General features: G+C 39.6%; 1 protein-coding gene across 1 annotated transcript; it reads left to right on the top strand.

The window, feature by feature from the left end:
* The first annotated feature begins 4,524 nt into the window (after positions 1-4,524).
* On the top strand, positions 4,525-6,974 carry LOC126672541 (uncharacterized). Its single transcript, XM_050366497.1, has 3 exons — positions 4,525-5,340; positions 5,466-6,335; positions 6,432-6,974. Exons 1-3 carry the CDS (start codon positions 4,525-4,527, stop codon positions 6,972-6,974), a joined length of 2,229 nt encoding a protein of 742 aa, XP_050222454.1.
* Positions 6,975-14,637: the final 7,663 nt, after the last annotated feature.

Here is a 14,637-nt window from a genome sequence, read left to right as displayed (position 1 = left end):
AGTATTTAAAAATGAATAATAATTACCCAAGAAATTATATAATTTTAGGTTATAAAATAAATATCGTTTTCAAATTATAATAATAAAAACAATCTAAATTAGAAACGACTAAAATATTTTTTAGATAAAAAAAAACAATATCGTCTAGAATTTTAGAAATAAAAACGATAATTGAAAGTCCGGATTCGAATAGGTGTTTAATCAATACTCTTGATTAACAAACCAAACCAAAGCCCAACCTAATTTGAAATCAGAAATCACAAAAATACAAAATTAAGCCTAATCATTTTGAAAAACAATAATGCCGCCCATATGAACAACCAAAAGAACAAAAATGGGCCAAACAGAAAACATAAAAAAATTAAATTCAATAGAAAAATTGAAACCCAAGCTAATAGTGGCCATGCTTGGTTTAAGCACATTTAAACTCAAACTGTAATACCCCAAAATATTTTAAGGTAGTTACGTCGTGCCACGTGTCGTGATTTCCGATAAATTAGATTAAAAAGAATTTAATTTAATTATATCGGAAATTCTGGATAAAATTTAATGAGTTAATTAGCGGGATTTAAGGAGTTAATTTTGAAAAGTTTAGGGGCTAAAGTGCAAATTAGCCAATTAAGACCCGAAAATTGAAATTTGAGGATTTTCGATGGATATATATATTTTGAGTTAGTATTATTTATTCGGATATAAATAATACGTATATGAATTAATAGAAAGATTAATTGAATAGGTTTTGGACTAAATTGAAACTTTTGAAAAGTTTTAAGGACCAAATGGCAAATTAACCAGTATATATATATAAGAATCCTTCATAAGGAAGGAATTAAGATGATCAGATCCTTTTCTTTCCCTTTCTCGTTCCTAAACGGCGATAGTTACGGTTCGTCGCGCGGTTTTCGTTTCTCGTCCGTTTCCGATGTTTAATAGCTCAAAACGATCGTATTTCAGTGGCGTATCATGGTAAGCTTGACGTTTTATCGTTTAAACGAATATATTTTGAGTTATATCGATTCAAAGTTTTAGGCCACGAAACGATTTTATCGTTTTATCAAGTATAGGATTGATATATAGCATTTTGAGCTTATAGAATACGCGTTTTGGTTGAGTTTGGAGCGTTTTTACGTATATAGTAGGTCGGAAACCCCGGAAATCGATTCCGGGGGATCGTGCACACTTGTGGTACACGAACGTGTACCATCAATGGTGCACGAACGTGTAACAAAGTACACGAACGTGCACCAATACATGGTACACGACCGTGTACCAAGGTACACGAACGTGTACCATCAAGGTGCACGATCGTGTACCCCCATACACGAACGTGCACCCTCCGATTCTCGCACCCCGATTCTTGTTACCTCGATTGAATTAATTGAATTCGCATATTGAAACGGAAATCGAATAGTAGTTAATCGATTAATGTGAATAGTTAACCTAATGAGGTTAAACGGGAATTTAATTAGAAGTGATTTACGATCCGTAAACGAGTTTGATACCGTTATCTGAGTATACGTGAGAAGCACGACGATTAATAAAAGTAAAACGTGTCGAGTCTCGAGTCTAGAGTCAATTTTAGAATAGGATTCTAATACAAGTCAAATGTTTTAAAATTGTTTTAGATCCGGCGAGGAAATAAGTAGCTGGACCAGTAGTTCGGGAAGCTTGACGTTCTAAAGCCCCGACATATTTTTGGATAAGCGTTTTCTGTGAGTTTATGCGATTTGCTTTTAAAGTGTTTACTTAAGCAAATATTTTATATTACTTTATGTTTGTTTTGCATGATTGCGATGCGAATTCTTTTTATGAATTGCATATGCTTGATTTGAAACCAGTATTGATCCGATGGAACGTGCTACCTATTGGGCGAGAATAGGACTGCATGATCACCAGTTTTGATGTGACTCGGCTGGACGCTGATGATGATTATAAAATTTACGACTGGGTTTATGATTTTGATACGAGTGAGCACTCGGCTACGGTGTAGTCTGGAGTCCCTGTATCTAGTGGCGGGGCCACCAGCGAGTTGGACTCGCAGTTTGATATTGATGATTGGGTTGCTTGATTGATGATTAGTATGTTTGAGGATTAAGGTTTCAATCGGATCTTGTACTTGGCTGCATACAATTGAGTATCGTTTTATGTTTTAACTTGAATACTTATTAGTAAATGTATGAACTCACTCAGTATATCCCAATATACTGACCCCTCAAAGATTTCCTTTCAGGTTAAAGACGCTTTGAAGCAACGGACTTCTATCCTACTTTCAGAAGTCTGTATTTTTGAGTATGTAAAGAAACAGTACTTTACTCTTAGAGCTGCAGTAGATAAGTATTTTGCAAATCAGCTTGTAATGTATAGTATTCTGTAAATATAACTTTAATGTTTTAAAGTTTTAAATGTTTTACGCTAGCTGCGTTTTGATATTTGAGACTGCCAGAGGATATGTATGCCTGGCATGTGTTCCTCTGCATGACACGTGTTTATGTATGTCATGCATGACGTTTATATTCGCGAAAAAAATTATCTTACGTTTTTAGGCTTGCTACGGGTTTCGGAGCAACCACTCCCATTCCCTAGCGCCGGTCTCGGCCCTGAGATTGGGTCGTGACAATGTTGGTATCAGAGCATGGTCCAGCTACCATTGCTTATGTTAGAAGAGTGATTGATTTTTCCTAGGAATCTACTGCAGCACATAGGATTCGAGTCTTGTCTTTGTTACATATTCATTTGGTTTTTAAACTTTCAGCTTTCCCTCTAGGATGTGAGTCTGTCTTACGTGTGTGTTCGCATGTGATGAGATGCGCGTTTAATTCGTTATGCGTTTGCGAAAATATGCGATTATGTGGCTAAGTAACGCTGTTTGTCTTGGTCAGGATGTCTGACCAACGACAAGAAGTAGAACGAGTTGCCGCTGCAGCACAAAACGTTATAGAAGGGGCGCATGACGTCCATCCACAAGCTCAAGATGAGTCTTCTGTTCAGGGTGGAGGAGGTGGTGGCCAAGAGGCCCAGGCGCAGGCACCTGGAGTGCAAGCGCAAGCCCAGCAACCTAATGTTGTGGGTTTTGATCTGAATCAGTTTCTTACGGGAATTGCGGCTATGCATGCTAATCAGGCTGAGGTGCAGAATATGAATCGTGAACAACTTCAACAACAACAGCTACGTAACGTTGCTTTCACTGACCGAGATATCGTCTTGGCTTATATGCGCCTCAAGCCAACTAAGTTTGACGGCTCAGGCGATGCTCTCGATTTCCTCAAAGAAGTAGAACGTAACGCTCGACGCCTGCAAGCTAATGAGAGACAGACCATCATCATGGTGGAAATGTCAATGAAAGGACCCGCGAAAGATTGGTTTCAGCAGCACATTCATCCAACCATGGACACTATGACCTGGGGTGAATTCGCTAACCATTTTAGAGAATATTTCTTGCCATATGCGGTGACGGGGAGTTATCGTAGTCAGTGGTTGACCCTAAGTAGAGGCAATCGGTCTGTGCAAGAGTATGTGACGTGTTGGACCAAGTCCCATTTGAACCCTAATTTTGAGTTTGACAATCAATTTAAAGAGCCTAATCATGTTTATTAGTGTGTAGGAACATATAGAAACCATCCCGGGTCGAATCAGAGCTTTCTAGCGAGAATCGAAAATTCCATATTCCGACTAGTTCCAGTAGCATATCGCGCCCGAGATCCCTTTTCCATCACGGGCGTGATACATGAATCTCGGGCGTGATACATAACATCACGGGCGCGATACACCACTCATCAAACAGCTTTGGTTTTTCAAATGTATCGCGGGGGCTACACGTACATCGCGTGCGCGATGAATATGAACGTTGAAGGTCCAACGGCTATATCAGAGCCCTTCATCAGTTGCTTGACAAGTGGCCTTCAACCATTGGTTGAATTCCTGACATTTAAATATCGCGGGCGCGACTTAGGGTATCACGGGCGCGACAGGGTGCTTTTCAGCACAAACTTGAGTTTTCTTCTAGAAGATTCAAGGGTTTGTTGTTGGGGTTATAAATACCCCTTGTCTACCTCATTTATGAGGTTAGACACTCTAGCAACAAAACATATACTCAAGCATTCAATTTATTCTCTCTACATTTATTGTGCATCAATTATTGATTTCTTACCTCTTTTGTTGATTGATTAATCATTGTGATTCAATTATTAGTGTTGTAGGTTTTTGTTTATCCTTAGAAAAACATTTTGTGAGTTTGAGATTATCTCTTGGAAATCTCTTTTGTAAAGTTTGTGTTTAGCTTTAAAGCACAATCCATTAGTGAATTCTAAAATCTCAATCTTTGATTGAGTAGTGGAGTAGGATTGGTTTGTAATCCGAACCACTCTAAATTGCTTGGGTCAATTTCTCTTCTCTTAAACTCCTACTAAATTTTAATTACTCACTAAACCTTATTCACCCCCCTCTAAGGTAGCTATTTAGGGATTTCAATTGGTATCAAAGCTAAGTTACTCATCTCATTGCTTAATTGCGAGTTCTTCGATTCAAATGGCTACCGAAAACTTTACTCATACGCTTCGTCCCTTCTTTGATGGAACGGATTATCCAAATTGGAAATTTCGTATGGAAAACTATCTCGATATGGATGGTGTGAACTTATGGCATATGGTTCTTGATGGTTATGTGGCTCCTACTCAAGAGTTGAATGGTGCTATTATACCTTGGCCAAGAAAAGATTGGACCAAGGATCAAGTTCTAGCTATTGCTCTCAACCGGAAGGCTATTTGTGTGATCATTTCATCTTTGTGTAGAGAAGAGCAAGGAAGGGTTCAACATTGCACAACGGCTCATGATATGTGGAAGATTCTTGAGAACTACCATGAAGGAACGGTTCAAGTAAAGAACAAGAAGGTTGAGCTTCTCATTGGAGAATATGAAGGGTTCAAGAACAAGCCAAATGAGACCGTCACCGAGACTACCAATAGACTTTTTGGCATTACCACCAATCTCAAGAAGCTTGGTGAGCACTATACTCTTGGTGAAATCAATGGTAAAATTCTTCGTTCATTGCCTCTCCTTGATTGGCAACCGAAGATAACCGCCATTGAGGAATCACATGACATAAGGAATTTGAGAACCGATGAGCTTATCGGAAACCTACTTCTCCATGAGATGACCTACATGAAGGAAATTCAAGAGTTGAAGAAGTCTCAAGAAGAGAAAACTAAGGGAATTGCTTTGAATGCTAAAGCAATTGAAAGTAAGGTTGAAGAGGAGCTTAATGCAAGTGATGAAGAAGATGATGAAGAGATGGTGCTATTGTCTAAGAAAGTAAGGGAATGGAGAACAAGGAAGAATTCTCAAGTTCAAAAATATGAGCAAAAGGGTGAGTCCTCAAACTTCAAGAGATCATCCAACTCCAAATAAGAGACTCCTACTCCTAGAAGAGATGTCACTTGTCATGGGTGTGGCAAACCGGGTCATATTAGACCGGAAGTGATATTGTTGTTGTGAAAAATACCCCTAGTGCCTCTTGTGTTGTAAATGTTGAGAATGTGTTGGTTGATGATTCTTTGGTGTATGAGATTGATGATGAATGTCATGACATGATAAATGAACTAACTAACAAATGTAGTGACTATCATGCCAAAATAAAACTTTTCAAAAGGGAAGCCTCTATGGCTAAACTTGAGATGCTCAATTTGAAGAAAGAAATTCAAGACTTAAAGTCTTCTTTAGAATCTATCTCTAAGCAAGATGTCAATATTTTGCTAAAGGAAAATGAAACACTAAAGAGTGAAATTCTTTCTCTAAATAGCTCTATCTCAAGATTTCACAAAGGGAAGGAATCTTTGGACAATCTTCTTGATTCCCAAAGAAACCCAACCATAAAATTTGGACTTGGCTATAGTCACAACCCCTCTTCCTCAAGTGTGACTACTTTTGTGAAGGCTTCTTCACCTCAAACTTCTTCTATAGAAGTTCCTCCTTCTTTGGTCAAACCAAAAGAGGTGAATAAGAGGTATGCTCAAGCTCCCAAGACTAAGTCATTTGTGGCTTCTAAGTCTAAGAGCAAAGTGGGTACAAGACCCCCTAGACATACCCATGCCTCTCAATATAGTCACAAATGGGAGAAGAGAAGTATGAAAAAGAATCATGTTCATTCATATCCCTATGCTCATTCTCACAACAATGCTCATGCATATACTTATGATCACTCTTGTGCACATTGCTATGCTCACTCATGTGAGGCTCCTAGTGCCAAGACCTATCCATCTTATGCTCACATATCCCCTAGACTTCAATGTGTTTATTGCATGAGATATGGTCATAAGAATGTTGATTGTTATGTTAGAAAGGTCCAATCGAGGTTAATTCCCTTGGACTATTCTAGTGCTAACTTCCAAGGACCCAATGTGATTTGGGTACCTAAAGGTTGAGCTTGTTTATTCTAGGTGCAAAAAGAAACCGTGTTGAATAAAACCAAATGGTACGTCGATAGCGGTTCTTCTAGGCACATGACGGGCCACATCTCCAACTTCACCCAATTGGAACATAAAAAGTTGGGAAATGTCACCTTCGGTGATGATGGCAAAGGTCAAGTTGTGGGGATAGGCAAGATAGGTAACTCTTCTTCTCCTTCTATAGAAAATGTGTGGCTTGTTAATGGTCTAGAACATAATCTTTTAAGTGTAAGTCAATTGTGTGATAAGGGCTATAATGTCAACTTTGATTCCAAGGCTTGCTATGTTATCCAACCAATGGACAACACGGTTATCTTCAAAGGAAATCAAAGACAAAACACTTACATAATTGACTTGGATACGCTTGAAAACCGAGATGGCAAGTGTTTACTATCACTTAGCGACGAATCTTGGTTGTGGCACCGTAGACTTGGTCATGCTAGCTTAGACCTCTTAAATGAGGTTAGCAAGGATGAAATTGTTAAAGGTTTGCCTAAGCTAAATTATTCAAAAGACAAAGTGTGTGGACCTTGACAAATGGGAAAACAACACAAGTCTTCTTTTAAAGCTAAAAATGTTGTTTCTACCTCTAGACCATTACAATTGATTCACATGGACTTGTGTGGACCTATGAGAGTTGCTAGTTTGCGTGGCATGCATTATGCATTTGTGTTAGTTGATGACTACTCTAGATTCACTTGGGTTATATTCTTGGCTCATAAGAATGAAGCTTTTAACGGTTTTAAAAGTTTTGCAAAGCGAGTTCAAAAAGAAAAAGATTTATCTATTTCAAGTATTCGAAGTGATCATGGAACCGAATTTCAAAATGAATCTTTCAAATCTTTTTGTGAAGAAAATGGCATTTTTCATAATTTTTCTTCTCCTAGAACGCCTCAACAAAATGGGGTTGTTGAAAGGAAAAACCGAACCTTGGTTGAAATGGCTCGATCTATGCTCAATGAGTATGATTTACCTCATTACTTGTGGGCCGAAGCTATGAACACCGCTTGCTATGTTTCAAATCGCATTTTTAAAAGACCAATTTTAAACAAAACTTCTTATGAGCTTTGGGTAGGAAGAAAACCCAAGATATCCTACTTTAGAGTATTTTGATGCAAATGCTTCATATTAAATACCAAGGATGACCTTGGAAAATTTGATTCCAAAACGGATGAAGGTGTCTTTTTGGGTTATGCCTCTAATAGCAAGTCTTTTAGAGTCTTCAAAAAGCGCACCTTAGTTATTGAGGAATCTATGCATGTGGTATTTGATGAGTCCTCCAAGGATTTTCCGGAAAAGGACTCGTTTGTTCATGACTTTTTAGGTACTTTTGAGGATCTCTCTTTGGTTGAAAATCAAGGAGCTACTACAAGTCAAGTGGAGGAAACTCAAACACCTCTAGAGGAGTCCAAGGTGGAATCCGAATCTCCTCCTCCGGCTCAACCCATTCATGATCTACCTAAAGATTGGGCTTTTAACAAAAGTCATCCTCAAGAGTTGATTATCGGTGAAACTTCAAGGGGAGTAAGCACTCGCTCTCAATTCCGTACTTTTGCAAATGTTGCATTCCTATCTCAATTCGAGCCCACTAAAGTTAGTGAAGCCCTAGTTGATGAACATTGGGTGATTGCTATGCAAGATGAACTCAATGAATTCATATGGAATAAAGTTTGGGAGTTAGTCCCTCCTCCTAATGGTCATACCATTATTGGAACAAAATGGGTCTATTGGAATAAGTTGGATGAAAGCGGAGCAATAACTCGAAACAAGGCCCGATTGGTTGCCCAAGGCTATAACCAAGAGGAAGGCATTGATTATGAGGAGACATTTGCTCCGGTTGCTAGATTAGAAGCAATTCGTATGTTGTTAGCCTATGCATCATGCATGAATTTCAAACTTTTTCAAATGGATGTCAAAAGTGCTTTTTTAAATGGTTTTATAGAAGAGGAAGTTTATGTTAAACAACCTCCCGGTTTTGAAGATTTTCGGCATCCACAATATGTTTTCAAACTCAACAAGGCTTTGTATGGTTTAAAACAAGCTCCTAGAGCTTGGTATGATAGGTTGAGTAATTTTTTGCTTTCAAATGGTTTTTCCAAAGGAAAAGTTGATACAACTCTTTTCACAAAAACTCATAAGCATGATATTCTTTTTGTCCAAATCTATGTTGATGATATCATATTCGGTGCTACTAATGAGTCTCTTTGTGGAGATTTTTCTATGTGTATGACTAGGGAATTTTAGATGAGTCTCATGGGGGAACTCAAGTTCTTCCTTGGACTACAAATCAAACAAAATGCGGATGGCATTTTCATAAATCAATCCAAGTACACCAAGGAAATGCTCAAGAAATTTGGCATGGAAACTTCCTCAAGTAGCAAGACACCTATGAGTACCACCACAAAGTTGGACAAGGATGAATCGGGTAAATGCATTGATATTACAATGTATAGAGGTATGATCGGTTCACTTCTTTATCTTACCGCTAGTAGACCCGATATTATGTTTAGTGTGTGCCTATGTGCTCGTTTTCAAGCTTGTCCTAAGGAATCCCACTTGCATGCCGTTAAGCGTATTTTCAAGTATTTGCATGGCACTTTAAACCTAGGAATTTGGTACCCTAGAAATGTAGACCCTAGGTTGCTTGGCTACTCCGATGCCGACTATGCGGGTTGTCTTTTAGACCGTAAAAGTACCTCCGGGACTTGCCAATTTTTGGGTCATAGCTTGATCTCATGGAGTAGTAAGAAACAAGTATCCGTGGCTTTGTCAACCGCGGAAGCCGAATATGTAGCGGCCGGTTGTTGTTGTGCTCATATCCTTTGGATTAAGCAACAACTTTTGGATTATGGTGTTACACTTAGTCATATTCCCATCAAATGTGACAACACTAGTGCAATTAACCTATCCAAGAACCCTATTCAACACTCTAGGAGTAAACACATAGATATCTGTCATCATTTTATACGTGATCATGTGCAAAAGGGAGACGTTGTAGTCGAATTCATCGATACAACTAACCAATTTGCGGATATTTTTACCAAGCCTCTTAATGAAGAGCGTATGAATTTTATCATTCGAGAGCTTGGTATGCTTGATGGGAGCACTTTGAGTTGAATTGCATGATTGGTTTGCCTATTTGATGTTTTACTTTACTTGTCTTATCGATTTCATTGCTTGGACCAATACGTATATGTATCCCATTTTATGATATTCATATATTTTGGTGTTTCCTGCTCATTAATTATCCATATGTGTTGGAATTAAGGCTTGACATTGTGAAAAATTGTGTTTTTGAATTAAAATTGCAAATTTTTTTTCTAAATATCATGTATCACGACCGTGATGTATAAATCACGACCGAGATATTCAACCAGAAAGCAAGAATTTTGCTACTGCTTGAATCTCGGGCGTGATATGTATATCACGGGCGAGATATTCAAACAGTAAGCAAATCTTTTTGCCACTGCTTGAATCTCGGGCGTGATTCGTGTATAGCGGGCGTGATATAGGCAGCTTTTGAAAATAACGGCTATTTTCCTATATCACGGGCGCTACACATGTATCACGGGCGTGATACGTTGAATTTTTCAAATTTTTGCCCGTTTTAACACTTGTCAAAACGGCTAGATTTTCAAAAACTAGCCGTTTATGACCGTTTTAAGGGTTTTAAAGGCCTATAAAAAGCCATTTTGAGGGCTACATTCATTTATAACCTTTTTCTCATCTTTCCTTTTTTTTCTTAAACAAAATTCTTCACTTTTAATCCTTACACTTCAAAATTTTGCATTTTCTCATTCTCATATCATATCACTCATATCATGGCTCCCAAGAAAGTCATTCCTTCAAAAGGCAAACGCCCTATGGGGCAAACTTCTTCGGCATCTCCACTTCCGACTTTAGAAATGGAAGAAATTGCTTCTCGCCGTGCCAATTTGGAAATTGCCGAAGTAGAAGGCACTCGGTTTCCCGATTTATCCAACATGACCTTTGATGGGCTTGCGGATCAAGTCTATGACTACATTGATGTCTTGGGTTGGCGAAAATTTGTGTGCGGAAACCGTGAAGACACCATAGAGGATTTGATGAAAGAGGTACTATCTACTCTCCATATCATTACTAACGAAAATCATCGTTCCGGGTTCTATGGGGTCACTTTTCAAGTTAAAGGTACTACCTACAAGCTAACCCCCAAAGACATTGATGATTGCTTCGGTTTTGAAGAAGGGTTCACCACTAGTTATCTCCGGGTTGAGGAATTTCACATTCACGAGTTTTGGGCGGAAATTAGTGCCGATGTGAAGCATGAACCGAGAACCGCAATTGCTAAGTCCATCACCTCTCTTCCGCTCTTTGTGTTTCATCGCATTATCACTTACTCCATCAACGGGCGGCATGAGGGAAACGAAAAAGTCCCCATCAAGGACCTTTTCTTCTTATGGTGTGCGGTTAAAGGCGAGAAATTTTCATGTGCTCGCTACTTTATGGAGCATCTCGTCTCGCTTGGCAAGAAAAAGGGAACTCTTCGAGTTGGTTCTTTTGTCACCGCCATGGTCAAGAAGGCAAGGGCCTACACTCCCGCTCTTCGCCAAGCTCCGGGTGTTGTAATCCCTTGGAAGGACTCTCCTCTCGATCTTGAGTATTTCGTCAATAGGGTCAATGCCTTTCAAGTTACAAATGACCATCATTATATTTATCTCTTTGGGGAAAGGTGGATTCAACAAGAAGTTCATAGGCTTGCTAGGAAGAGGCAAAGGCAACTACAAGAACCGGCTCCTCCGGAAGTGTTTCAAGCTCAAGTTGAGGAAGAAGCGTTTGGCGGTTTTCAAGAACCGGAAATTCCGGCACCGGCAATGGATCCCACTTGGCTCCCACCTCCCGGCTCTAGCACAAATCAAATGCTCTCGCTCATTTATAGTCAAAATGAGCGGATGTTTGGACGTATGAACTTGTTGGAAACAAATGTGGATTCCCGTTTCAACAATTTAGAAAATCGCTTTGGGAGAATGGAAACGGAGTTTGGTGGTTTACGGTCCGATTTTGGCATTTTGCGGAACCGCTTCGATGCTCAATTTCCGCCTTCTCCGGTTCATACTCCGGTGCTTGAGGAAGAAGATTTCAATGACATTGAAGAAGAGGATTGATCATTTGCATTTCATCCATTTCATGCATTTTTTTTATGCTTTAATTTTTCTTTTTGCATTTTTCACCTTGTCAAAAATGCCTTGTAAATCCTACCTAGTTGTGGATTACATGCCTATATATGGTTAATGTCTTTTGTGTAAGCCTTGTATTGTCCTTATTTCCTAATTTAAATGTGGTTTTTATCTTGGTTATCTATGAATCCTTTTTTATAATTGAGTTTATTCCTAATTCTTGCACTTCCGATCTATTTTTTTTATATGCCATTACTTATTTTTGATCTTGACAAAGGGGGAGAGATATTTGCATTTCTAAAGTATTTTTCATATCTCTCAAAAAGTGCAAATTTTATTCAAATGACTAAGCTTTTAAAATCGTATCTACTTTATGCTTGTCTAGATTTATTTAAAAATTCTTGTGCATAAAGTGAGGGGGAGCCAAAACTCATTTGAACTCCCACAAACTTAGCCATTTCCGTAAATTGATTGTCAAAATCAAAAAGGGGGAGATTGTTGGACCAAGTCCCATTTGAACCCTAATTTTGAGTTTGACAATCAATTTAAAGAGCCTAATCATGTTTATTAGTGTGTAGGAACATATAGAAACCATCCCGGGTCGAATCGGAGCTTTCTAGCGAGAATCGAAAATTCCATATTCCGACTAGTTCCAGTAGCATATCGCGCCCGAGATCCCTTTTCCATCACGGGCGTGATACATGAATCTCGGGCGTGATACATCACATCACGGGCGCGATACACCACTCATCAAACAGCTTTGGTTTTTCAAATGTATCGCGGGGGCTACACGTACATCGCGTGCGCGATGAATATGAACGTTGAAGGTCCAACGGCTATATCAGAGCCCTTCATCAGTTGCTTGACAAGTGGCCTTCAACCATTGGTTGAATTCCTGACATTTAAATATCGCGGGCGCGACTTAGGGTATCACGGGCGCGACAGGGTGCTTTTCAGCACAAACTTGAGTTTTCTTCTAGAAGATTCAAGGGTTTGTTGTTGGGGTTATAAATACCCCTTGTCTACCTCATTTATGAGGTTAGACACTCCAGCAACAAAACATATACTCAAGCATTCAATTTATTCTCTCTACATTTATTGTGCATCAATTATTGATTGCTTACCTGTTTTGTTGATTGATTAATCATTGTGATTCAATTATTAGTGTTGTAGGTTTTTGTTTATCCTTAGAAAAACATTTTGTGAGTTTGAGATTATCTCTTGGAAATCTCTTTTGTAAAGTTTGTGTTTAGCTTTAAAGCACAATCCATTAGTGAATTCTAAAATCTCAATCTTTGATTGAGTAGTGGAGTAGGATTGGTTTGTAATCTGAACCACTCTAAATTGCTTGGGTCAATTTCTCTTCTCTTAAACTCCTACTAAATTTTAATTACTCACTAAACCTTATTCACCCCCCTCTAAGGTAGCTATTTAGGGATTTCATGACGGAGTTTACCAGAGTGAGTAGATTTGCACCAGACCTGACTACGGACCCAGCCTGAGTGAACTCAAGGTTTGTGGAGGGTCTAGGAGCTGAATTTATGAGTCTGACGTCTGATATCGGAAGAACCCTAGTGCAACTGATCGACAGCGCTAGACAAATGGAAATTTCTCTGATCCGTTTTGGAAAGATTCCCGATCCTTCCAATGTTGCGCCTGTGAGGAGTGATGTGTTTCGTAGCGTACAGAACGCACCCACCCAATCATATGTTAGGAGTTATTCTCGACCCCCATCACAGCAGCAAAGAAATAAGAAAGCTCGGTATGGAACCAGAGTCAGTACTTCAGGCACCGGAATTAGTGCCAGATCGGTGAGCGACATGGGAGGTGGAGTGCCCTTATGTCTGAACTGTAATAGAAGGCACTACGGCGCGTGCTACATTGCTAGAGGAGCATGTTTCAACTGTGGTCAACGGGGCCATTTTGGTAGAGATTGTCCGAGGCAGATGCCCCAGGGTTCAATGACTACTGTAGTACAGCCTTCTTATCAGCAGCAGAGAACAGCGCAGCAGATAGCGTCAGGATATGATCAGACAGGAAGTACCTTCACGGGCCAGAGAGGTCGTGGTTACGCAAATCGAGGAGGAAGGAATGGAGGAGGACGCGGTACTGGCCAGACTTCGCAGGCTGGCGGGAGTCAGGCTAGGGTCTTTGCACTGAATCCTCAAGAGGCTCAGGCTTCCAATGCTGTGGTGCAAGGTATCTTTCCTATCGCTTCTCAAGACGCACTAATTTTATTTTATCCGGGCGCTACGCATTCGTTTGTTTCGCCTAGTTTCGCTAGTAAGTTAGGAGTGCAACCAGCATATCTTATGAATCCCTTGTCAGTAGCTACTCCAGTTGGAGAAAGTGTGGAAGTTAGTATCGTTTATCCGTTCTGCCCTGTGAGAGTTCAAGGACGAGATTTGTTAGTTGATTTGATTTTACTCGAGGTATTAGCTTTTGACGTCATACTAGGAATGGATTGGCTAGCTCAGCACTACGCCAATGTGGATTGTCGAAAGAAGACAGTAACGTTTAACACGCCTGGAATTGAAGCGGTTTCAATTCAGGGTGATAAGATGGAATCTTCTACGAGTATTATTTCAGCTATTAAAGCTTGTCGTATGTTGAAGAAGGGATGTCAAGGATTCTTAGCGATAGTACGAGACATGGAGAACAAAAGTGTGAACTTAAGTGACGTGCCAGTTGTATCGGAGTATCCAGATGTTTTTCCAGAGAAATTACCTGGATTAACCCCAGATCGCGAGATTGAGTTTTGTATCGAAATAGCTCCTGACACAAAGTCGATATCGATACATCCTTATCGAATGGCGCCAGCAGAGCTCAAAGAACTTAAGGATCAGCTAGAAGAATTGTTTGATCGTGGTTTCATCAGACCGAGTGTATCCCCGTGGGGTGCACCAGTGCTATTCGTGAAAAAGAAGGATGGATCGCTTCGACTATGCATCGATTATCGACAGCTGAATAAGGTGACGATAAGGAATAAGTATCCGTTACCTAGAATCGACGATTTATACGATCAGTTACAAGGAGCGAAG

The sequence above is a fragment of the Mercurialis annua genome, linkage group LG3 (assembly GCF_937616625.2).
Source record: "Mercurialis annua linkage group LG3, ddMerAnnu1.2, whole genome shotgun sequence".
NCBI classification, from domain to species: domain Eukaryota; kingdom Viridiplantae; phylum Streptophyta; class Magnoliopsida; order Malpighiales; family Euphorbiaceae; genus Mercurialis; species Mercurialis annua.
Note: the sequence above shows the minus strand (reverse complement) of the source record. Positions and strands in the feature narration are given on the sequence as shown.

Coding starts and splice junctions, on each gene's coding strand:
- LOC126672541 (XM_050366497.1), top strand. CDS start 4,525: ATGGCTACCGAAAACTTTACTCATACGCTTCGTCCCTTCTTTGATGGA. Junction 5,341..5,465: donor GAACAAGGAAGAATTCTCAA/GTTCAAAAATAT, acceptor GGGTCATATTAG/ACCGGAAGTGATATTGTTGT. Junction 6,336..6,431: donor TTGATTGTTATGTTAGAAAG/GTCCAATCGAGG, acceptor TGTTTATTCTAG/GTGCAAAAAGAAACCGTGTT.